Source organism: Typopeltis vanoorti, chromosome 6, assembly GCF_054136105.1.
Source record: "Typopeltis vanoorti isolate ZY-2024b chromosome 6, IOZ_Tvanoo_1.0, whole genome shotgun sequence".
Classification (NCBI taxonomy): Eukaryota; Metazoa; Arthropoda; class Arachnida; order Uropygi; family Thelyphonidae; genus Typopeltis; species Typopeltis vanoorti.
Window position 1 is genome coordinate 127427002 of NC_143554.1, and position 27442 is coordinate 127454443.

Genomic DNA, 27442 nt, shown 5'->3' on the forward strand with positions numbered 1-27442 from the left:
AAGAAAAAAATAATATATCCCAGAGATACATATAGTCGTAAATTTGGCGACATGTATTATAATAGAAAAATGGAAAACAGGGAGCTCGCGCCAAGAACATGGCTCATCTATTCCGGAACTTTAAATTCTGTTTTTTGGTTTTGTTGCAAACTTTTCACACCTACTGAATCAAGTAGTCTTGTAGAAGGTTACAACGTTTGGAGAAATGCAAATACAACTTTGCATAGACATGAGACTAGTTTAACTCACATGAAAAATTTCTTAAAATGGAAGGAACTTGATAAAAATTTAATAATCAAAACTACTATTGATTTCCAGACTCAAAGCATGTATGAAATGGAAAAGGAACATTGGACGAGTGTTTTAGAAATGCTTGATTGAAATTATAAAATTCCTTGATAGCCAAAATTTAGCTTTTCGAAGATCATCTGATAAATTATATTAAAGGAAAAAGCAATTTTTTAAAATTAGTCGAACTGTTTGAGAAGTTTGATCCCGTTATATAAAATCATGTCAAAAGGGCCCTACAATGAAACAATAGTGTACACTATTTGAGTAAAGACAGTCAAAAGGAAATATTGAAAACTTTAAATAATGCAATCAGGAATACAATTTTATTATCAATTCAAAATCTAAATATTATTCCATAATTTTAGACTGCACACCTGATGCAAGTAAAACAGAACAAATGACCATTATTATTCACTTTGTTTCCTGTGACAATGGAATTGTCAAGATCATGGAAAACCTTTTAGGTTTTGCAGATATATCAGATTCCACAGGATGTGGTTTACGTGCAACAATAATGGAACAACTGGAAAAATGGAATGTCCCCATTGAAGACATGCGAGTTCAAGGGAATGACAATGGAGCAATGAAAGGGAAAAAATGTGGGCTCCAAAATTTGCTTTTAAACAAAAATCAAGCATTTTACGTGCCATGTGCTGCTCATACTCTAAATTTAATCATTAACAATGCAGCGAAAGTGAATGCAAATACAATTAGTTTCTTTGCAATTATTCAAGAAATATACAATTTCTTTTCATTCACTTACAAACGTTGGGGAATTCTTTTAAAGTTCGTAAAAAATTTAACATTGAAACAGCCATCAGAAACGCGATGGGAAAGTAAAATTCATGAATCTACCCTCTACGATATCAGTTAAGAGAAATTTACGATGCACTTTTTATTATTATTATTATTATTATTATTATTATTATTATTATTATTCAGGCCTCCAAGGAGTCAAAAGACTCATCGAGGGAGGTCCTTCCTAAGACATAAAGTCTGTCAAGACTCATGGAGGGGAGGTCCCCCCCCCCTGAGAAACACAAAGTCTATCATACCACTCTTTAAACTCACTAAACGTTCTCGCTCCCACCACTCCATCAGGCAATGCATTCCACGGCTCAACCACCCTCCACACAAAGAAACCACTCCTTACCCTCTTGCTCACAGTTTCCTTTCGTAACTTCCAGGGATGGCCTCTTGTCATCACTCCTTCCCGATGTTCAACCAAGCAAAAGAACTCCCCAGTGTCAACCCTGTAACCACCTCTCAACAGTTTAAAAGTCTCAATCATATCACCTCTCCTTCTTCTATCCACCAAACTCTGCAGTCCACATTCTCTCAGCCGATCCTCATAACTATCCTTGTACAGTCCTGAAACCATCTTTGTCATCCGTCTTTGTATCCTTTCCACAGTTAATTTATCCCCTTCAAATCCTGGGGACCAAATCTGAGAACAATAGTCCAAGTGTGGTCTGATCAGAGACTTATACAACGGAATGATAACCCTCTTATCTCTGCAGGTCAGTGTCCTTCTCATAATAGCAGCAATCCTCTGTGTTACCTTCACCACCTTTGCAATATGTCCCCTAAACTTCAGGTTTCTATCAATCATCAACCCCAGATCTCTTGTCTCCCCTACTTCCTCCAGTATAACTCCTCCCATAGAGTATGCAGCATCCCATCGATGTTTCCCAAACCTCAAGACCTTACATTTTGCTGCATTAAACTGACACCCCCATTCATTTGCCCATCTATCTAGCTTATTTAAATCCTCTTGCAGGGCTACCACATCTGCACTATTACTAATAATCCTTCCCAGCTTCGCATCATCCGCAAACAACTAAATATCCCCGTGCAATCCACTGGCTATGTCATTGATATAAAGGTTAAACAATATAGGTCCTAGTACCGAGCCCTGTGGGACCCCACTTGTAACTCTCTGCCTCCTGGAAACTGCTCCACCATACACAACTCTCTGATACCTATCAGACAGCCAATCCTTAATCCAGTTGACCAATCTGACATCCAGACCCATGTGCTGCAACTTAAATATCAGCTTATCATGTGGCACCCTGTCAAATGCCTTCGCCAAGTCTAAGAAAATTGCAGTATATGCCTTTCCCTCATCTAATGTTCTTGTAACTTTATTATAAAAGGCTAGCATATTGCTAAAACAAGAGCTTTTGAAATTTTTAGTAATGAAAATTTTAATAAACAAACTGCATGAAGTACAAACATTATGTGCTAAAATAAAGGACTACAAATTTATTTGCTCTCTTATAACTTGGCATGATTTAACAGAATAAACCCTGTGATTAAAATGCTTCGAGACAAAAATATATACATTAGACTTGCTTTAGACTCTATTGAAAACTTAAAAATATTCTTACAAGAGAATCGATCAAATAAAAATTTTAAAGAAGTTCTAAAAACGCAAAAGAACTGAGTGAAGATGGAGAACAAGAATTTTAAACTGGTACAGAAGTTCGGCGACAATTTGACTACGAGCATTATGATGAAATGCCACAATCGCCAGAAGATAAATTTAGAGTTAATGTGTTTTATACACTTCTAGACGTTGCAATGTGTGCGTTAATAGAATTTTGAACAACTAAAAACGTATTATGATAATTTCGAATTCTTGTATAGATTACTACAAATTAATAATGAACATTTACGAAAAAATTGTGATGATTTAGAGATTCTCTTGAAGGATGGCGACAGTAAAGACGTAAATGCAATAGAACTATATGACGAGTTATGTGCTTTCTGGGATATTTTTCGGAAGGATAATTTAAATATTCAAAACCCTTTCGATATTCTTAATTTTATTGTGTCCAATAATTTATCTTTCCCTAACTTTTCAATTGCTTTAAGAATACTATTAATCTTACCTGTTACTGTAGCGAGCGGTGAACCTTTCTTTTCCTAGTTGAAATTGATTAAACCTACTTAAGAACAAGTATGTCACAAAAAAGCTTGTTAGTTTGCCATTAATAGCTATTGAAAATGATATATGTGCAGAATTAGACGTTAAGACCGTTATTTCTAATTCTGTGAATATGAAATCAAAAACCCTAAAATTTTAATTTAAAAAATTTCAAGTATATTTATGTAATTTAATTTATTTTCTGTTATTCTGTAAAGATTGTATTTTTTGAATACTTATATTAAATGTTCTTATTATTTCCGAATTCTTTTCTTATTTTCTCATCTATTTTTTACAAGTTACTAAGAATTTTTTAAACTTTAGTTCAAATAAATTTTAACTTGAATTAAAATTCATTTGAATTTTGTTAGTGATTCGAATCGGTGAGAAGGCTATAATCCCTGTATCATTATATTCAACGATTAAAGTGAAGTGATTTTATCAAAATTTGTTTTAACTTTTGAGAATTTTTTGAATATTCGGGTTTTTAACGATTATCCTGCCTAGTCAACACCCCCTGGTTCGTTACATTTAGCGAACCAACGTGTGGCTGTTCTGTCAAAATTTATTTAAGAAATTGCAAATAATTTAAATTTTTATTGTCGTAAAAGAACCACACATGCACGGATCGTTACAGGGGCGCTCAGATAGAAATTGCATGCTGGTGACAAAGATCCTAGCCCCGGTACTGGTGATGAGGATATGCTAGAAAGAGTCCAGAGAAGATTCACAAAGGCAGTCAGTGGTCTTTGGAATGTGGAGTACAAGGACAGATTGAGGAAATGTAAGTTGCAGAGCCTCGTGAATAGGAGGGATATGATTGAGACATACAAGGTAGTGTGGGGATGTTATCGGGTCGACATGGAAGAAATATTTCATAGAATGGGAGAAGGGAGTAGAACAAGGAGTCATCACTGGAAACTGTATAAGGAGGGTGTGTACAGAGGCAGGGGGATGCCAGTAGTGTCTGGCGTCTGTGTGCAAAACTTTAGTTAGCACCCCCCCCCTAGAAAAAACAACAAAAATAATTTGGAAAAAATAAAGTAATTTATGTTATTTGGCAAGGAAATCATTTGTGAATTGCACCTTATATAGTTTAACATAAATCAACAGATAAACTTACAGTTTTATAAAAACAAAAATATTAAATATTTTTTGGTACAAAATTAAATTAACTATATTTTATTTGGCAAGAAAATCACTTTGTCATATGCACTTTGTATAGGTATAAATAAGAAACAGATAAACTTACAAGTATATAAAATAGGAACATGTTAAACATTATTGAGTAAAGAAATAGATAAATAAATATTTAAACAGAAAGAACAATCACTTAGTGAATTGAACTTTTCTAGTTTTCAATAATGAAAATTCTCAAATAATATTATGCATATCAAGTTGATTCAAAATATATGATTCTATTGATATAATGACAAGATTTGAAAGTCTGTCTTGTACCATTGCGGAGCACAAGTAGTTTTTAATAATTTTAAGTTTAGAAAAGGACTGTTCTGCAAATGCTACAGATACCGATAATGACAAAAGAATCCGAAGAGCGATTAAGTCATTTGAATAAATGTACTGAATTATCTGATATATATATATCGTTTTTAAAATTAGAAATAAATGGTTGACAGTGTAAAATTTCTTCGCATAAATCATCTGCGTGAATGTCTGAATGATTCTCATGTGTTAATTTTTGTCAAAACTTTTTAGAAGATAATAAATATTCTTTATTTTGTGAAGTACTTAACAAATACGAAAACTGAAATGAATTCATATGTTCTTTTAATAAGGTATATCTTTCCTGCAAAGATTCTAATGTTTGATCTATTATGCAGAGAAAAAATTTACTTTAAATGAAATTTCAGGATCTACTATATTTTCATTTTCATGTTCGTAATCAAATTGTGTTGTCTTTTTAAGTCGCCTTAGTGGTCTACTACTACAAAATACAGATTATTATTATTATTATTATTATTATTATTATTATTATTCGTGACACCTCCAAGGAGTCCGAAGACTCATCGCGGGAGGACACCAACCGTACAACTCTCCGTCTCCACCACTATAACGATTCTGCATCAAATTTTGCTGTAATTAATTTTAGCTTTCTACAATTTCTTTGAAAGTTTCATCAGACCTATAATCATTTAAAAATTGATTTAGATCATTCTCTGCATCTAAAATAAGTTGGAGATACATAGATGAAGACTGCAGTATTTTGCTGACAAAATTCACTTTATTTAAAATATCATACCAAATCTTTGGCACCCTTACTATCCTGGCACCTGTGTGCGTCGCACACATTGCACATATGGCCGGCACGCTCCTGAACAGAGGAGTGATGAGTAGGTTCTTTGCATGGAGGGTGGTTGGTGATTGGAATGCATTGCTTGAGTGTGTTGTAGGTGTGGACACATTGAATCAGTTTAAGGCACGGTTGGATGAGCACTGTGTGCAACTGTGTGTTTGAGCATTGTGTGTAATAGAGTGCATTGGATGAGCACTGTGTACAATAGTGAGACCTCCCACGATGAGTCTCTGACTCCATGGAGGTCAAATGTTAATAATAATAATAATAATAATAATGTGAAAGTTAGCAATATTTCAATAGATTGGTAACAGCTGCAGAGAACATTGGGAAATTTCATCCTCATCAATGTGACATCATGAGAAGCTTGAGTTTAGAGGGAATAGGGAAGAATGGAGTTGAGTGATCAAAAGCAATATAAGGTATTAAATAAACTTGATGTCAATAAGCAACAATATCTGATGACATATCACTGCATGTCTTAGAGGAATGTTCAAGGAAGTCAACAGCAGCCTTGATGCACCTGTTTAACAAGAACCTTGCAGGAGCACAAAGTCCCAAAAGAATGGATAGATCAAACAAGGTAAAACTCAATCCCTTAGAAAGGCTTGCAGTTTGTGTTTTATTTTAAACAATTTTAATTCAAAACACAGGAATAATAAGAAAATAATTAATATTTATTTAACTTATTTGCTGATTTTTGATTGGTGTTATACCCAGCATCTCCAAAGCACAAAGAATAGTTTCTCACAGTACACAAACAGCAATAATTAGTTAATTAGTGGGACCAGTTTAAAAATTGTAATGGACAACACAAGGAACTAAAGTCCTTCTTCTTCTTCTTCTTCCTAACATGGAATTTAGGCCAAGTGGCCTGTTCCAGTCTCATGCCATCTTTTTCTTGGTCTTCCGATTCTTCTTTTTCCACTTATTTTGTATCTGTATAATATTTTTGGTAGTCTGCTATTGTCCATTCGATTTAAATGGTCTAGAATTTAAATGAACAAAAATGGTTCATACTGTCTTATGTAGTAATTAATTGGTTTTATTTTCAGGGATTGTAAGATTTCTTCATTTGTTTTGTGATCCCATTTGGTATATCCAGCTTCCGTATAGTAGAGTTGGTTTGGATAAGACATTATATAGTCTGATTGGAACTAAAGTCCTAATTGGCACTATCTGTTGTTGGATATGAAGAGAGAGAGAGAGAGAGAGAGAGAGAGAGAGTTAACAAGTATTAATCTGATCTTCTGCTCAGAAGATCTGATACTGCTGATTCTGCAAACAGTCTCTCTAACTTATAATGACTTTTGTGTAGCAGTTTTGTTTGTTTGTTTTTTTTTCCCCATTTTATCCTGTGTGAAGGAGTATTCAAGGCATGATCTGCTAGAATTGACTTGCCATAATGATAGTACTGAATACTGAGTGATCATTTTTGTCAGAATATATCAACTAAATGGAGATGATATAGTATCTCATGTGATGAAAACACAAAGAGAATATAGATAGATTATTCTTCTTATTATTATTATTACGAGACACCTCCAGGGAGTCCAAAGACTCATCGAGGGAAGGCACCTGCTCTACATCTCTCTGTCTTCACCACTCCATCTACCAACTAAAATGAACCGCAACTACACAAATGTCATCTACCGCCCACGACCACCACCACTAGTATTTTCAAAGACAATCACAAACATCCATGCTCAAGGCGGGATTCGAACCCACAGCCAGGCTAGAGAGTGGATATGCTAACCACTCAGCCAACCAGGCTGGCTGATTAACTGGAGGTTCACAGGATATTGCAAAATCACTATGTGAATGACAGTGGGATTAGATGGAATTCATAGTAGATTGGAATATGTAAATTGAATATGCAAGTGCACTGATAGTACACTTCTAGAGTCCCAAGTGAATGAAAAGAATTCAATGTAGTTCCATTATATAAGAAAGCATCTAAGACCAAGATAGTGAAGCATAGATCAATCAGCATCTCTGGAGTGGCAGTTATTATCATGATACTGCTAGTTCTTAGTATGTCATACTTAACAAGAAGTTATATTCTTGTTTAATCTTTTATCCAAATGTAAGCAAACAAAGTATGTGCATGAAGTATCTTCATAGCCAATCTACTTGTATATAGAGTCTGTTTATATCACATCAATTGTCTTAATATCCATAATTATCTGAGGGCAACATGTAATGGAGGGAACACAAAGTTCAAGAGTGCTAAATCTGATCACTGCATCAGAGAACTTTAATCCAGCTATGCTGCCTCCTCCTCTGGGAAAAAGTGATCATGTAATCTTGACCTGGAAGATTGCCAGACAAGCAGAATTTGTTATTAAGAAGGGATATATGTGGAATTAAAAAGCAGGTGATTATGACAAGCTGAGTAGACAGCTTTCAGCAGAGCAATGGCATAAGAATTGGAGAGGAGAGATGTTGTTGGAGCATGGGAGATGAACAAGGGGTGTTTGAGAAAGCAGTATCTCATTGCTCTGCTGAAAGCTGTCTACTATATATATACTTAGAGTCAGAAGGATAAATCAGGTCGATATCAGAAGGATGAATAATTTCATTAAGCTGAAGTTGCACACAAAGAAAAGGTTGTGAAGATTTATAAAGAAAAAAGTGATCAGATGTCCATGAGCATTCATTATAAGGTGCAGGCAAGAAGGGTCACTGGTATGATAAGGAAGGCAAAAGCTAATTATGAGAAAAAGCTAGCTGACAAATCCAAAAGAAACCCTAAGGAATTCTATGTGACATGTCACACTGTACAAGTAAAAGGAGGAATGACCCCAGAAAGAAGACTTTAAAAAGTGCTGATGATGGAGAGGTAACAGAACCAAACCAAATAGTTGAATTACTGCAGGAGAGAACCATCTAGGTAGTGACATTGCAATACCAGATGTGACATTCACTAATAAGAGAATAGAGGTTGAAGAAATGGAAGTGCTTAAAATATTGCAGAACTTCAATAACCCCACAGCAATGGGATTAGATGACATATTGGCCTCTGTATTACGAAAATGTGCAATGCAATGGAATGGCACCTCCCCACTACGGAGACTTAATTTAAGTCTCCGTAGTGGGGAGGTGCCATTAGAGTAAAGAGGTCAAAATAGTCCCACTGCATAAAGGAGGCTCCATGACAGAAGTAGCAAAGTATAGGCCAATCAGCATCTGAGGAGTGGTGGAAGTTAAGATACTGGAGAAATTTGTGAAAGAATTCATGACTAGGTGGATAGGAATATAATAATCTATAAGGGACAACATGGTTTTGTGAAGGATAGGTCTTACCTTAGTCATTTGTTTACTTTTTATAATAAAGTGACAATGGAGTTGGATAAGGAAAATAGCTACTCAGTGATACTGCTAGTCTTTACAAAAGCATTTGACAAGATTCATAGACTCTATTGAATAGAACAGAACTCTGTTGCATAAAATGGGGTAAATGGAGATGCATATAAATCTGGTGATTCAGATTAGAGGTTGGCTGATGGACAGATATAAAAGAGTGGTTTATGGAGGAGTTAAGTCCAGGAGTAGGCAAGTGACTGGTGTTGTACTATAGAGCTCAGTATTTGGTCCTTTGTTATTTAATTTGCATATCAATGATATAGGAAATGAATTGACAGAAAATATTCAGTTGTTTTTTGATGATGCTAAACTGGGAAGAGCAATGGTAAATGAAGGTAATGCACAGATCTTACAGAAGACTTAAACAGATTAGCAGTATGAGCAAAGGTAAATGACTGCCAGTTTAATGTGGCCAACTGTAAGGTGATACACTTTGGGAAGAGAGGAGTAGCTGTGTAGTACCATATTGATGGAACTGATGAGCCCACTTGGTTGTAATAGTGAACAGGGAGTTGGAGTTTAGGAGGACATATTGCGAAAATAACCAAATAGCACATCAAATTACATGATTGTTGAAGAATGCACTAACAAGCTGGGAGAGAGAGATAATTGTTCCCCTATATATGACTAATAAGGCCACATCTGGACAACTGTGCACAGATCTGGATTACTAGATGTTGTGGTGATGAAGAAGTTGTGGAGAGGATCCAGAGGCAAGTGACAAAGGCTGTGGTAGGCCTATGGAAAGCATCCTATGAGAATAGACTGATGGTGTGTAGTCTTCAAAAATTAGCTGATAGACGAAAGTGAGGAGACATGATAGAAGTATTTAAGTTATTAAAGGGGTTTTTATAGGATTGACACTGAAGTATTTTTTTCAGTACATGATAAGAAGTGAGATAACAAGAGATCACCAGTGGAGGTTGCATAAAAGTGCTATTAGGAAGGATGTTAGGACTAGATTTTTTACTTGGAGGTAGTGAATGAACAGAATGGGCTGTCAAAGGTGGTTGTGTGTGCTTCATCAGTGAATGAGTTTAAGTAGAAGTATGATAGGCATTGTGTGAATGATGGCTAGTGTGTGTGTGTGAATAAATGGATCTCCCATGATGAGTCTTCTGACTCCATGGAGATGCCTGTATAATTATTATTATTATTATTATTATTATTATTATAATGCAAAGCACACATCCTTTCTGAAGTGCACTGCCATGGACTATGGGAAGGATCACCACCCAGACTGATTTCGACCTTTATCGAGGATTTTATTAGTTCAATATTCCCAGGATTCTAAAAAATTCACGAGTGATCTAAAATGGTCACTGTGTCATTCAGTTCCAACGAAAATCTTTACAAATTTCTATTATATTTCTTTGCTCATTCCCAAGCTGTGAACTCTGCACAGGACACTGGCACATGAAACTTCAGCTCTACACAGTAAAAGGAAAAAACCTGATGTATGCCAAGTCTCACCTCTGCATGGCAGCAGACAAAGCCTGCCAGCACACAAAGGTCTACCAATCCACTCCAAAGCAGGAGATATTGCCCATGGTAGCTTCGTGGTGAACATTATAAAAATGTCATCAGTTGGAGCCAGACCCAAGAAGATATCAAGATTGAATTAATGCAGAAATCACATATTTTGCACATACAAGTAGTAAAAAGGAGTGTCACATAATGATTAAATACTCTGGATCAGAGTGACTGTAGATAATTCTTTCAAATGGTTACATAGTAAATTGCTGGACCTTAAAAAAAAATCATTTGATAAGAAAGTCTATCTTCTGGAAGAAAGTCTATTATGTAAACTGGAACAAACGGCATTGATATATTAAGCTGATGGCATGAAGACGATAGCTGAGGACAGACATCAAAGAGTAGTCCATGAATATAATATAGGTGAATACAGGTGCCCACTGGTCACCCTGTGTTCACCTGGACCAGTGGTTCTTAACCTTTTCAAAGTCATGGATCACTTTTCATTAAAAAAAATTTGGGGAACAAAGTATTAGGATCATAAAGCTAACAATAAACACATGCATGAACTTTACACTTTACTTTTATAAAAATGGAACTTATTTTAATGTGATACTTGAGCTTGTCGGCTTTTACAGGTGTCAGCAATATCAGGTCTAATATATGATATAGTACCCTCATCTCTTTGTTTTATTAGTAAGTCTTTCATGCTTTTTAGTTTTTACATGGGTTAATGTTGAGAAACTGAGCTCACACAAATATGATATGTTGAAAACTGTAACAAAATTTTCAGTGCCCTTGTGGAGAGAGTTGGGTTTTTTTGGCTTGGACAAAAATCCAAAATTCCTCAAGAGTTATTTCAGAGAATTTCATTTTTAGAGTACGATCCATTGACAACGTAACTAATTGTTCTTCTTCTTCTTCTTGTAACGAAAATTCACAACTCGATGTATTAATGTGCCAAATGGATTTTGTATCTAGTCATAATTGTGTGTATTTAAGGAAGGAACGTAACTTGAAATCTTTTCTTCCAATATTGTTAAATTTTTACACATTAAAAATAGCACCTATAAATGATATTCTATTGGTTTAGAAGTCAATGTGCAAAACAGTCTTCAGTTGTTAGGATCAGAGTAACCAATTACACTCAGAAATGTGTCACGTGACACCTTTCACCACGGAACACTTGTAACCAGTTCGTGGAACACGAGTGTTCCAGGGAACACCAGTTAAGAACCACTGACCTAGACTCTGCTCAGGTTTGTATGAAATGTATGTGTTCATGCTATGCATTCACCATTGTAAAAGGACTGTGTGGTCTGAATGAGGTCCTTAGACAATGGAGTCTGTGAACCTGATCAGACCATTGTGTAACCCTTTGATATCTGTAATCTGTTGGCCAACTGCCAATCGGTTGCTAGTCTGATATCCAAATCCATTCACTGTAACTTAAATATAAAATGTTTTTGCAAAATTCAAAATAATCGGTGTGTGTGTTTCCATCATCAACTGCTCCTGTTGCTTTATTATAAAATGAGTGTCATGACTCCATGTGAGATTTGCAATAAAAAATGAATAAAACAAAAACATTTAAAAGTATAACAAATGACAAAATAACATAAAAACAAAAATAAAGACAAAATATATAGTTAATGTTAGTAGTATTACTAACTTTTATTTACAACTTCCCAGGAAACTTCAAATGCCCAGTAATTACTGGCCCGAGCTTTTATACCCTTATCAAAATTTTGATTAGTAGGTATTTCTCCCTGTGAAAAACGACGTGCATGCTGCACAACTTCTATATTTGATGCAACAACATGAGCCATGAGCTTCCGTGGAAGGAACAATGCTTGTTCTTAAGGAATTTGACTAAAAAAAAGAGAAAAAAAATGTTACTACTGCCAAAATTTAATTCAAAAATGTATACTACTATGAGAAATATAAGAAATGTACCTGTAGTAGATTTATATTATCATGTTACTTAAAATAATATTTTAATTTATTTAATTATTGATCAATATTTAAATATAGCCTTTAAATTCAAGTACATGACGAATTCTTCTAACTTGGTAGTAGAGGAACCAAACAATGAATACGTTATTGAGATATCTAACCCAAACTTTAAGTCATGTTCCCAGGTACTGTAAGGCTTTCTTCCCAAAACCACTCCACGAACAAATTTGATAACAGAGGAGAAAGGGAAGAATCAATTACCATTCCTCCCTTCTGTTCAAAATATTCCTCTTCGAATTTGAAAAAAAAAGTGCTAATAATAAAATGTTTGAAGACATCTATGATGTCCTGTGGAAAGAAATAGGTAGAAATCACATGGTTTCCACCCATGGGACATTAGTTAACAGATTAGCAATGTTGAAAGTTTTTTCACTTAGTTATACTATAAATTAAAGATGTCAAGAAATTATACTCTTGATTTCATCCTTTATCCACGTGTAAGCAAACAAAGTTTGCATGTAAAGTCACTTCACAACTGGGCTACTTGTATATAGAAGCTAATGACTTCACATCAATTGCCTTAGTATCCCATAATGCAATGCACATGTCCTTACAGACATGTATAATGCTATGCATTATGGAAAGGGCCAGTACCCAGACCAGTTCATACCTTTGTAAAGGTGAAGGGGGGGGGGTCTCCAAAAACTTGGGTGATTCCTCAGATCCCAAAGGATCATTTAACTCAGTGGTGGTTCCACTCAGTGACAGGCTTGCCCTGGCAAAGGAGAGCCACTCATAACCCAGGGAAAAGCACCTGCCAAAATAGCCATAAGACCACTCCAGCAGACTTCCTTCATTAACAAAGAACTGCTCAAATGGGAGCCAGATCCAGAAGTGATACCAAGGCTTAAGTAATGCAGAAGTCTTATTTCCATATACAAGTAGCCAAAAGGTGCCACACCTTATTACTAAAATACTCTGGATTAGAGATAGTCTGGATAGTGGCCCTTCCTATATTGCAATGTATTATGGGATACTAAGGCAACTGATATGAGGTCATTAGCCTCTATATAAAGTAGTTCAGTCATGAAATGACTTATGTGCAAACTTTGTTTGCTTACACTTGGATGTCTAGGCTTCCAAGTAGATCAATAAGTTCTATTGTAATGCCTTTGGTTTCTTCTATAAAATGTGTCGTGTTCTATATAAAAGAATTTGTCTTGCCAATGCGATGCCTTTAGTAGGCTTACTAGACATTTAGATAGCAATGAGGTTAAAGAATATATTGCACCCACAATGGGCTTGGTGACAAGCCTTGCTTGTGTGCAAAATTTTAGAGCACAGTAAATTCTTAGGATCAGAGGACTTGATTTTGAGACATTTTTTGAAGTCTTTGGACCAGTTCAGCATGTCTTATGAGAATGATTTTTTAGGTCATGATCAAGTTTCACATAAGTGTTCTCATCATTCAGCAGAATTTGCATTTTTTCTTTGCATTCTGCAAAATTCATAATAACTGTTATGTTGCCTTTATCCACTTTCAGAACTACAATGCTCTCATCCTGTCCAATATTTTGTTGAACTGTTGGTCCGTTTTTATACTGTTTTTATTTGATGGTGCTAGAAGAGGAGAGATTGGAAACAGTAGAAGAGAGGGAATGAGAGAGAGGTATGGGAATGCTAGCAGACGAGAGGATGGAGACAGTAGGAGAGACGGAATGAGAGAGAGATATGGAAGTGCTAGAAGAGAGAATGAAAACGGTAGGAGAGATGGAATGAGAGAGAGGTATGGGAATGCTAGAAGACGAGCGGATGGAAACAGTAGTAGGAGAGACAGAATGAGAGAGGGATATGGAAGTGCTAGAAGTGGAGAAAATGGAAACAGTAGGAGAGAGGGAATGAGAGAGATGTATGGGAGTGCTAGAAGAGGAGAGAATGGAAACAGTAGAAGAGAGAGGTATGGCAATGAAAGAAGAGGAGAGAATGGAAACAATAGGAGCGATGGAATGGTAAGAGGTATAATGTATGGCGACTCAATGATCCGTGGTGTTCAGGATAGGATGCGTGAGGAGTGTTTGCCAGGAGGAACAATAGAAAGGGTGGCTATGGCAATTAAGAGAAGTGAAAGGGTGGATGAGATGATTGTGATGGTAGGAACGAATGACTTGAGTGGTAATGTAAGTCGGGCAGCGAGAGATATGAGATTTTTGCTTGAGACTGTACGGAAGAAGACAGAGAGAGGAAAAATAGTGTGTGTGTTGCCTAGGTATGATAATGATGAGCTGAGCAGAAGAGCGGTGATATTGAATGGCATAATAGCGAGAATGTGTGACAAGAGAGGACTGGTATATGTGGATGCTTGGAGTGCGTTTGAGGAAAGAGAGGAGTTGTTTGCGAGAGACCGTTTACATTTGAATGAGGAAGGACGTAGGCATCTGGAGAGATTGCTGTTCTGAACGAGTCAGTGTGTCCCAGGGAGGATAATAGCAGGGGTGGCCTCTTGTGGGAATGGATACTTGGGAGAAGGGAGACAATGTCAGGTAAGACTGAGCCCAGTGGAGTCTAGAAGGGATAATGCTGGGTATAGAAACAATGGCATTTATATGCTGTATACTAATGCCAGGAGTATCCGGAATAAGGGAGAGGAATTGTTGGCGCAGATAGCATCAGCCTGGCCAAAAATTATTGCGATCACTGAGACGTGGTTGACAGAAGGGGATATAACAACAGGAATAGAAGTCGCTGGGTATAGCATTTTTCGTCAGGATAGGAGGGGAAAGCGTGGTGGTGGGGTACTGCTTATGATGAGTGATGACCTATGTCCTCTAAGAGTGGAGAATTTGGAAGGAAGTGAGACAAATGATTTTGAGAGCGAATGGTGTGAGGTAGAGGTAGGCAAGACAGGATATTTAGTGGGGTGTTGCTACAGACCCAGGAGCACAGAGGATGGGGACCAGGAGATGTTTAGACAGCTAAGTTTGGCAAGTGCAAGAAGAATGATTGTTATGGGAGATTTTAACTTCAGTAGTATAAATTGGAGAGAGGAAGATGCATGTAACAATAGGGGAATGGAATTTCTAGAATTCTTGAGGGACAAATGTCTTAGGCAACATGTAACAGAGGGAACAAGAGGTTCAAAAATTTTGGATTTGGTTATAGCATCAGAAGAGTTGATAATAACTGAGTTGACGTCTCTCCCACCAGTTGGAGAGAGTGACCATATGGTTTTGACTTGGAAAATGAATAGACATGCAGGAGTATCAAAGAGACGGGAACTTATGTGGAATTATAAGGCAGGTGATTATAATAGTCTTAGACGTCAACTTCGGGAAGTTTCATGGAGGGAGGAAGGAATTGGAAGGCAGGGATATCACCAGTGCGTGGGAAATTGTGAAAGAATATTTGTTATCAGCAATGGTAAGTTGTATACCACGAGTGAAGAAGAGGGCGCAATTTGGAGTAAAGTGGATGACAAACAATATTAAACAGGAATTGCATGCGAAGAAGAGGCTATGGAAGAGATATAAGGAGACAGGTGAAGAGATGCATGAGGAATATAAGACACAGGCCAGAAGAGTGACTCGTGTGGTAAGGAAAGCGAAACTGGAATATGAGAGGAGAGTGGCCCTAAGATCCAAAGAAAATCCTAGGGAATTTTTTAGCTATGTGGCCAGTAGGAGGAGAAATGACTGTGGAAGAATGATATTGTGGAATAAAAATGGGAACAGAGTGACTGATGCAGAGGACATAGTGGAATTGTTCAATGAACACTTTATTGGAGTATTTCATCCTAGAGGAGTCAGTTTTAATGCTAGAAGGATAGGACTGGTACGAGGTCTGGAGGTACAGGAGGAGAGTGTGTTTCAGATACTGAGTACTCTGGATGTCAGTAAAGCTGTGGGACTGGATGGTATTTCGCCACGAGTTTTGAGAGAATGTGCTAGGGAATTGACAATACGTTTAACGTGGCTTTTCAATGAAAGTCTGGCTTTGGCAAAGGTGCCCAGGGAATGGAAGGAAGGTAAGATAGTGCCATTGCATAAGGGTGGTAACAGACTGGAAGTGTCTAATTATAGGCCAGTCTGTGTGTCATCAGTAGTTGTTAAGATCTTGGAGAAAGTAGTGAGGGACCGTGTACAGCATTGGGCAGATGAGGGTAATGTTATCTGTGAGAATCAACATGGATTTGTGAAAGGACGCTCTTGTTTTAGCAATATGCTAGCCTTTTATAATAAAGTTACAAGAGCATTAGATGAGGGAAAGGCATATACTGCAATTTTCTTAGACTTGGCAAAGGCATTTGACAGGGTGCCACATGATAAGCTGATATTTAAGTTGCAGCACATGGGTCTGGATGTCAGATTGGTCAACTGGATTCAGGATTGGCTGTCTGATAGGTATCAGAGAGTTGTGTATGGTGGAGCAGTTTCCAGGAGGCAGAGGGTTACAAGTTGGGTCCTACAGGGCTCAGTACTAGGACCTATATTGTTTAACCTTTATATCAATGACATAGCCAGTGGATTGCACGGGGATATTCAGTTGTTTGCGGATGATGCGAAGCTTGGAAGGATTATTAGTAATAGTGCAGATGTGGTAGCCCTGCAAGAGGATTTAAATAAGCTAGATAGATGGGCAAATGAATGGGGGTGTCAGTTTAATGCAGCAAAATGTAAGGTCTTGAGGTTTGGGAAACATCGATGGGATGCTGCATACTCTATGGGAGGAGTTATACTGGAGGAAGTAGGGGAGACAAGAGATCTGGGGTTGATGATTGATAGAAACCTGAAGTTTAGGGGACATATTGCAAAGGTGGTGAAGGTAACACAGAGGATTGCTGCTATTATGAGAAGGACACTGACCTGCAGAGATAAGAGGGTTATCATTCCGTTGTATAAGTCTCTGATCAGACCACACTTGGACTATTGTTCTCAGATTTGTCCCCAGGATTTGAAGGGGATAAATTAACTGTGGAAAGGATACAAAGACGGATGACAAAGATGGTTTCAGGACTGTACAAGGATAGTTATGAGGATCGGCTGAGAGAATGTGGACTGCAGAGTTTGGTGGATAGAAGAAGGAGAGGTGATATGATTGAGACTTTTAAACTGTTGAGAGGTGGTTACAGGGTTGACACTGGGGAGTTCTTTCGCTTGGTTGATCAGCGGGAAGGAGTGATGACAAGAGGCCATCCCTGGAAGTTACGAAAGGAAACTGTGAGCAAGAGGGTAAGGAGTGGTTTCTTTGTGTGGAGGGTGGTTGAGCCGTGGAATGCATTGCCTGATGGAGTGGTGGGAGCGAGAACGGTCAGTGGGTTTAAGGAGTGGTATGATAAACTTTGTGTTTCTCAGGGGGGGACCTCCCCTCGATGAGTCTTGACAGACTTTATGTCTTAGAAAGGACCTCCCTCGATGAGTCTTTTGACTCCTTGGAGGCCTGAATAATAATAATAATAATAATAATAATAATAATAATAATAGTTTGCTTAAAGGAGTATGGAAGCTATCTGAATGCGGAGAATATCTGCCACATCCTTAGGGACTCTTTGAATAACATTTCTCAACATTAGCCATGATATCTACTTTTGGAATCCTATTTGGTGTTATAAATCAAATAATCATTAAGACTGTTTTTTTTGTTGTTGTTCATAAGTAAACCTGTCTAAACTGTTTTTCAAATATGTGCAAGTAGGGAGAAAAGTAATTTCAAATGGTGTATGACTGGCTGTCAATTTCAGAAGCTCTACCTTTATGTGGTAATGACCAGATGGTAATAGAAAGGATAGTGCACTTACATGGAGTTATTCACAGAACAAAATGTGAGATTGATAGTTGGAGGAACAGATGTAGTTGGAAGATGGTATAACACAGAAGCGGAAGAAAGGGGGGGGGAAGCAGAGCATGAAAGTGCAAAAGTGTAAAAACAAAGATCAGATTTTGTATGGCGATTCATTGATATGAGGAGTTCTTGACAGAGAGTGGGACAAAATTGTGTTTTCATGGAGCTACAATAAAGGATGTCAGTGATGCAGAGAGTTAAGATGAAAGAGATGTTTAGGAAACAGTGTTAGGAGTAGGAGAAAACCTACTCCTAACACCTTGCTAAACTACACTGTTACACAACTTTCCCTGATGACTCCCTTGTTCTCTACCTTCTTTTCACCCTCCAAGCAAAAAAACCTAGTCCTAACACCTATGCAAAAAAAAGACAGTGGTTATCAAGAGTGTTAGGACTAGGTTTTTTTAGCTTGGAGGGTGAAAAGAAGGTAGAGAACAACGGATTATCAGGGGAAGTTCTATATCAGTGTGGTTAGCAGGGTGTTAGGAGTAGGTTTTTTGTTTGGAGGGTGAAAAGAAGGTAGAGAACAAGGGGGTCATCAGGGAAAGTTGTGTAACAGTGTAGTTAGCAGGGTGTTAGGAGTAGGTTTTCTCCTACTCCTAACACTGTTTCAGCTAAAATAAACATCTCTTTCATCTTAACTCTTAAGGATGCCAGAGGTGGTTATAAGTGCTTCATCATTGAATGAGTTTAAAGAGAAGTATGATTGGTATTGTGTGAATGATGGCTAGTGCATGAATAAATGGATCTCCCACAATGAATCTTCTGACTCTATGGAGATACCTGAATAATAATAATAATAATAAAAATAATAATAATTATTATTATTTTTATTGTTGTTTGAATGATATCTTGTTTTGACTGAGTATCAATTATGTGAATAAATGAATAATTTCAAAAGGACGAAGAGATGTTGGAAGGGGTCCAGAGGTGACTAACTAAGGTAGTTTCTAACCTCTGGAATGTCGAATATGAGGAAAGATTGAGAAGATGCAATTTACAGAGTCTAGTGGATAGGAGGAAGAGGGGAGATATGATAACGACCTACAAGTTAGTAAGGGGTTGTTAATGTTGGAGAGGTTCTACAGAAAACAGTGGGAGATTAGGGGAGAACCAGAGATCATCCCTGGAAACTTTATAAAAGAGGGTGTGAGCAGGGGGAGTGAGAAGCAGGTTTTCTGCATGCAGAGTTGTGAACGATTGGAATGCCTTGCCTGAGAGTGTGGTGTCTGCAGAGAAATTGAGTGTGTTTAAGGTGCGGTATGATAAGCTGTGTGTATAATAAAAGGACCTCCTAGATGATTCTTTGACTCCATGGGGTATTGAGGCAATAATAATAATAATACTTGTATTTAGATTGGCTGCTGAAGATGGAATGGTTAGCATATCCGCTCTCCAGCCAAAAGTTGCAGGTTTGAATCCCACCATGGGCACGAATGTTTGTGATTGTCTGTGAAAATGCTAGTGGTGGCAGTTTGCGATAGATGGCGTTGGTGTAGATGACGAAAATAGTTGCAGTTGTTGAAATGAGTGCCCCAGATGGAGAGTTGTAGAGTAGGTGGCCTCCTTCGATGAGCCTTTGGACTCCCTGGAGGTGTTATGTAATAATAATAATAAATCAATTTCAAAGCATCATTATGTATTTTCCAAAGACCTAATCAGATATATCTTAAAGTTTATTTTGCTATGAACGTAAAAAATAAGAACATATCAAAACTTAATGAATTAATGAAAAATCAGATCATGGTTTTAATCTTACTTTGGATGAGCAGACTAGTATTGGAAATTAAAAATATTTCAGTATTATTCTTCATTTAGAATATGCAAAAATTTATATTTAGGATTAGTTTGTATGCCCAGAAAATATTCATCCATTTTCATTCAGAATAATGTGGACTTAAAAATGCAAGAATTTATTACTATTACTATTACTATTACTACATGACACCTCCAGGGAGTCCAAGGATTCATCGTGGGAGGGCACACTACTCTACTTCACTAAATACATCTCATCCTCTCCACTACTACTTAATTCTTCAACTACGACACCACCACCACCACCACCAACGCCATCTATCGCCCATCACCACCAACAATAGTATTTTTTGTCTGTAAATTGCGTGTGTTCTGAAGGCCGATTTGTCTGTATGCAGGATGAAAAACCCCGAGTTTCCAGGAGAAAAAACCCTGTTATCACTGTATGAGATAGACTAACTCACCTTCAACTGAAAAAGCCCATATAAGGATTCCCCTTGTCATGACAAGAATCGAACCCAGGTCATTTCCAATCGAAGGGCACACTGTTCCGTTGTTCTTCTAATTGCGTTACGGCAACTTTCATTTGGAATCATTTTTGAAAAAAAAAAAAAAAACATATTGTGGTTATAATGACAGATGAAGAGGGCATGCAGAAATTTCGACCTGAAAACCCAGTTTAAAATTTATTCTGCCTTAAAACTTATTTTTTAAAATATATTTAAAAAAATAAGTTTCATGAGCTAAAATGTATAGTCCTGGAAATTCCCAGGACTTGGAAAAACATTTTCTCAAGTCCTGAGAACAGAAAGATAACTGAGACTCAGAAACCCTGGATGCAAGGTATTCTCCCCAACTTTACTCTAACATGCATCTATTGCCAATGCTCTCTAAATATCTAGCAAACCTGCTAAGACATTGCATCGGCAAGACAAACTCTTTTAAAGAACATGGCACACTTCATAGAACATACCAAAGGCATTACGATAGAACCTAGTGATCTATTTGGAAGTCTAGACATTGCTAATCTGTTCACTAATGTGCCAAGAATGGTAACCATATGATATAATAATACAGGACCTACTTCCACTAGACATCATAGAGCTCTTCAAATATTTTATTAACTGTTATCCCCATCAATTGTTAACTTTTAATGGAAACTTTTTAGCAATGTGCTCTAGATTCCTCTAATTTAAAACCCCACATCAGGCTCAGATATGTTGATGTTTTTGCTATCTGGTCTCATGGCCGCCAGACAGACACTTTCCTCAGCCACCTAAACAAACAACACAGTTCTTTCCTTTCTCTTCTATTAGAAAATTTGTTCTTGGAGTGGTATGAAGAGAAAGCCATGCAGTATCAGGGAACATGACCTAATGTTTGGCTCAGATAAGTTGATGACAGTTATTAGATTTCAGTTGCAAATTTAAAAATGCATCATCATTGGCTGAGGTCAGAAAATGAGTCACAGTTGAGAAGTGGCATACATTGAAATGGTTATAGGTTCAAAATGAGTTACTATAACAGCATTGATTCAGTTGGTTTGCTTAAGCATTTTAAGTGAAACACAGCTGGGTGATGATCAGTATAATGACATCAATATGTTCCTTAAGAATAGACAGGAAAACAGAGAAGTGTGGCGCTACTGATAACAGGACTCAATTTTGTTAATGTAAAGAATAATAATAAAAAAAAAAAAACAGGAGTAGTGATTTTGAGACATGTGATGTCAGGCAAAGATAGCCTAGTTGGCCAAGCAGATCCCCGCTCTCCATCTTACATGCTGAGAATTTAAATTTCATTGTCATGGATGTTTAATATCTTTAGATAGATGACTTTCACTCCCAGTGCAAGGCAATCACCCTGTTGAGGCCTGAAGTAGCTTGAAAAAAAATTCAATGTTTTGTCTCTAGAGTAGGATTTCCAGATTATCTACCTCCTTTAATCCACCCATGGCACTAAGGTGCAATAGATTTACAACCTTCATGGGAAGAAATACTCACAATAACAATTAAAAAAAAAAGGACAGAATTATTATTATTATTATTATGGGCAACTCCAAGGAGTCCTTAGACTCATCGAGGGAGGCTCTAAACATCATGTCAAGAAATATCCAACATTTGTGCAGTATCTAACATACTTTACTTTACTTTGAACTCATTCACAGTTGTGGCACCCACAACAGACTCTGGCAACCCATTCCTCCCCTTCACTACTCTCCAAATAAAAAAACCTAGTTCTAACCCCTTGTTAACTACACTCTTACTCAGTTTCCATGGATGGTTCCTAATTCTCACTACAGACACACCTATTCTGAAAAATTTTCTCTGAATAATTTTGTAAACATCATCATCATAATCATCATCAAATTCCTGACATGTACCCTCATGGGATGTTCAGGATATGATAGTACTACATGAAAAATTTACATCATTACTAACTTCCTATCTACAATTTTCCTCCAAATCAGTCTGTTACTTGTCAAGACTCCAACATTATCAGATCTTATATTTCTATCGTCTAAGGCACTTTGTACAGTATCAATCCACCTATATCTTGGTCTTCCTCAGGGTTGTTTTCCTGCCAACCTGGCAGAGAACACTTGTTTTGCTAATCTTTCCTCGCCCATTCTGTTTAAGTGACCACACCACCTGAGATTAGCTCTGCAAACATATTCCTGGATGCTGACAAAGCCAAGTTCTTTCCTAATATCCTCGTTTTTAAAATGATATTGCCATTGATGCCATCTGTTCACACCTCTAATCTTTCTCGGGACTCTCATATCTGCTGTCTCTAGTCTTTGGTCAAGTGTTTTACTTCTGACCCAGCGATCAGAACCATAGGTTAAAACTGGTTTGAACACTGTCTTGTATACAGCTAATTTAGTGTTCCGACTAATTTCTCGGTTATTTCATATGAATTTCTTCAGTTGACTTCCAACTATACCAGCTTTGTTGATTCTGTTGTATATTTCCATATTTAATTTAACTTCTTCATAATAAATTTAGTTTAATCCTTTATCCAAGTGTGAGCAAACAAAGTTTGCACCTGAAAGTATCTTCAGGACTGGGGTAAGGTGGTACAACACCGGGCAACTCGTTGCAAAGGTGGAGCAAGCTAACAACACTCCTATCTCAGTATCTCCCATAATGCAAAACACATCTCTTTGCAGATATTTATAATGTTATGCATTAAGGGATGGCCACTACCCAGACTAGTTTCGACCTTTATTGAGGTCTCTTGAGTGGGAGCCAGGCCCAAGTGGAGATACCAGGCAGAAGCATTAGCAAGGTCATCTCTACCTATAGGAGTTGCCAAATGGTGTGCCACCTTTTTATTAAATTACTCTGGAATTAGAGAAAGATGTTGAAAGTTTATTTTTCACTTGGTTAGACTATAGTAAATTTAGTTTAATCCTTTATCCAAGTGTGAGCAAACAAAGTTTGCGCCTGAAAGTATCTTCAGGACTGGGGTAAGGTGGTACAACACTGGGAAACTCTTTGCAAAGGTGGAGCAAGCTGACATCACTCCTATCTCAGTATCTCCCATAATGCAAAACACATCTCCTTGCAGATATGTATAATCTTATGCATTAAGGGAAGTGCCACTACCCAGACTAGTTTCGACATTTATTGAGGTCTCCTCAGTGGGAGCAAGTCCCAACTAATGACCTTCCCATTGAAAGTTGAAAGTTTATTTTTCACTTGGTTAGACTATAATAAATTTGGTTTAATCCTTTATCCAAGTGTGTGCCTGAAAGTATCTTCAGGACTGGGGTAAGGTGGTACAACACCGGGAACTCTTTACAAAGGCGGAGCAAGCTGACATCACTCCTATCTCAGTATCTCCCATAATGCAAAACACATCTCCTTGCGGATATGTATAATGTTATGCATTAAGGGAAGGGCCACTACCCAGACTAGTTTTGACCTTTATTGAGGTCTCCTCAGTGGGAGCCAGTCCCAACCAATGGCCTTGCCATTGCTTCTGCCTGGTATCAAGGCTGAAGAGACTTCAATAAAGGTCGAAACTAGTCTGGGTAGTGGTCCTTCCCTTAATGCATAACATTATACATATCCGCAAGGAGATGTGTTTTGCATTATGGGAGATACTGAGATAGGAGTGATGTTAGCTTGCTCCACCTTTGCAACTAGTTGCCCAATGTTGTACCACTTTACCCCAGTCCTGAAGATACATTTAAGCGCAAACTTTGTTTGCTAACACTTGGATAAAGGATTAAACCAAATTTATTATAGTCTAACCAAGTGAAAAATAAACTTACAATTTACCTTCTTCACTAAAAATCATGCCCAAGTAGCTGAAATGTTTTACTTGTTCCACAGGTTCTCCGTCCACAGGTAGAATGTTCCATGATTCTACCTATTTTCATTGTCTTTGTCTTTTTATTGCTGACTTTCATACCATATCTATTACAACAGTTATTCAATTTAGTCAGGGAATCTTGCAAACTTGTAGCGGATTTATTTAGAAGTATAACATCGTCTGCATAAAGCAAAGAGCTGACATTAACATCTCCATTTCTGATATCATGTTTAATACCACTTTCCTTCATAATGTGATCCATATAGATAATGAATAACAGAGGGGGATAATCGACAAAACTTAAATACAAATCTTTGTTATATTCCCATGCTTTCTCAACTATTTGTCATAAAGTGAAGATCTGATCCTGACAGCCTCTATTTGGCCTGAATCCAGTTGTTCTTCAACAAGCTTTTCTTCCACAATTCTTCTCAATCGTTTTTCAAGTATACTTGCATAAATCTTGAAAGGAACACTCAGTAGGGAAATACCTCTGTAATTCTCACATTCATTTTTATTTCCCTTTTTATATATGGGTACTATGAGAGCTCTACTGCAATCATCAGGAATTCGTCCCTCTGTCCAGGCCTATGAACTATGCAGTGCAGCCACTATAAGATATTTCAAGCCTTTTGATGGCCTTTGATAAGTCTCATTGTCCAATTCCCAATTCTGATATTTGCCCATATCACTCTACTTGAGACTGCCTGCCATTCAAGAAGTTTAGCCTCTTATTTTGTGTTGAATATTATGGCTACTCCTTCTTTTCCTACTTCAAGTATGGATATGTATTCCTGACTGTATGCCTGTTGAGTGTTTTTTACCAATGTGCTATCACTGCTTGTTTCATTTTTCAATTTTTCAATTAGCAATTTTTCGAAGTAATTATTCCATACTTCAAGGATATCTTTTTGTCCCATTTTCATGCCACCTTTATCATCTCTAACTCCTTTTACAGCACTCTTTCCTCCATTTCTAAACTTCTTCAACAACCACCAGAATATCTTACCACCTTCTGATATTTATTTTCTATGTTCTTGCCAAAGTCCTCCCATGATTTTTGTTTAGCTAGTTTTACATGGTGTTTAGCTTTCTTATATTTGTCTCTGTATTCTCTAAGTGCACAAGCTGACTTATTTGCCAGGAACTTTAGATATGCTTTCTTCTTTTCCTTCACTGTCTCTTTAACTTCCAGTGTCCACCATGGAGTTCTAAATTTTCTATCCTTGCAGACAACCTCACCACATGCCTGTCTGGCTGAATCAATCAAGGTTTTCTTCAAGGTTTGCCACTGAATCTCTAAAGTTTTGTTCCTGTTCTCAAACTCTTTCATTTTTTCTTCAATAATCTTTGTGTATTTTAGTCTACAGCTCACAGCTGAGAGCTGCTCAACTTTTATTCGCTTTGAAACTTTCTTACATGTTATTCTTTTCAATATGAAATTCAATTTTATCCTGCTCAAGACTAAATACTTCCAATTTCAAATTCTCTGTGCACTCTGGTGTCCTGCACCAGGGAGTAAACGTCACTGTCAACAATAACATAGTCAATGAGACTTTTCTTATTTCTTGCCTCTTCTTTCCATGTGAATTTGTGCACATTTTTATGTTGGAACATGGACTAGTAATAATCAGTCCATGTCCTGAGCAGAAATAATCTAACAGATATTTGCCATTATTATTAGCTTTGCTCTTTTCTCCAAATTTTCCCAAAATATTTTTGTATGTCTGACAATCATTTCTTACTCTGCTATTTAGATCCTCAACAAGGACCAACTTTTCCTTTTTCATTGTGTCAGTTGCTTTCTCTAAAGCATCAAAAAATTCCTCCACTTCTACCTTAGTAGAACCTTCTGTGGGACCATAGGCACAAATAAGTTTCATTGTCCAATTCCCCATTCTGATATTTGCCCACATCGCTCTGCTTGAGACTGCCTGCCATTCAAGAAGATTAGCGTCGTTAGTGTTGAATACAATGGCTACTCCTTGTTTTCCTTGATTGTCATTGCCTGAATATAACATTTTGTATTTATTTCTCAGAAAGATCTCTCCAGATCTTTCTTTAACTCTGGTGATGTTGAGTTGGGGTGTGTCCTTTCAGATTTGTTCCAGATTTTGTAAACAGTCCTTAGTAATTTGTATGTCTCAATCATATAACTCCTTTTCTGCCTATGAACCAGTTTCTGTAACCCACAAATCTTCAGCCTGTTCTCGTAAGGTTCATTCCATAGACCTACTACCATCTTAGTCACTCGCCTCTGGATCCTCTCTACCTCCCCCTGATCACCAAGAAATCCTGGCATCCAGATCTGCATGCAGTAGTCAAGATGAGGTCTTATCAAGGCCTCATAGAGGAACAATAACCTGCTTGTCTCTGCTCCTCAAAGTATTCTTCAGTAATCAAGTGATCTGATGAACTGCTTTAGCCACTTTTGCCACGTGCCCCCTAAACTTTAATGCAACCACTAACACTCCCAAGTCTCTGGCTTCATCAAATTTCATGGAGTATAGTTCCACCAATATAGTATACAGCTGATAATCTTTTCACCCCAAAATGCATAACCTTACACTTTGCCACATTAAACTGACATCCATTCTTCTTTGGCAGGTGTGCCAATCTATCCAAATCATCCTGCAAAATTTTGACATAATCTGTATTCCCTTATCCAACTTTGCATCAATGGCAAATAACTGAACAGTTCCTCTGAGATCCTTTCCTTTCCTATATTGTTAATGAACAAATTAAACAGTAGTGGTCCAAGAACAGAACTCTGCAGTATACGACTAGTCACAGGCATTCTTTTGGAGTCTACTGCTGAATAAACTGCTCTTTGATATTTCTCCATCAACCACCCTCCTATCCATCTCACCAACCCTATATCCATCCCCCATGTGCTGCAGTTTACTAATTAGAATTCCATGTGGTATCCTGTCAAAGGCTTTTGCAAAGCCAGCGGTATCACTGTAAATCTTTATTATTATTATTTCCTTCATTGCCTTTATCAAACTCAGCTATTACAATACTCACAATAACAATAAAAAAGGACAGCATTATTATTATTATTATTATTATTATTAATATTATGGGCAATAAAACATGAGCAAGTTATTGAGGCATGATCTACCCTTCACAAAACCATGCTGCCTCCCCATACAGCATCCCATTTTCCATTGATCCATTCCTATGTTTTGCTCTTG

At 37.2% G+C, this 27442-nt stretch overlaps 1 protein-coding gene across 1 annotated transcript in view; it reads right to left on the minus strand.

The window, feature by feature from the left end:
- LOC150105925 (glycogen [starch] synthase-like) overlaps positions 1 to 12205 on the minus strand; it is a 193408-nt gene extending 181203 nt beyond the window's left edge. Inside the window, exon 1 of the mRNA XM_090394592.1 lies at positions 12049 to 12205. Coding sequence (XP_090250718.1) covers positions 12049 to 12205 — 157 coding nt within the window. The remainder of the gene's footprint in view (positions 1 to 12048) is intronic.
- Positions 12206 to 27442: the final 15237 nt, after the last annotated feature.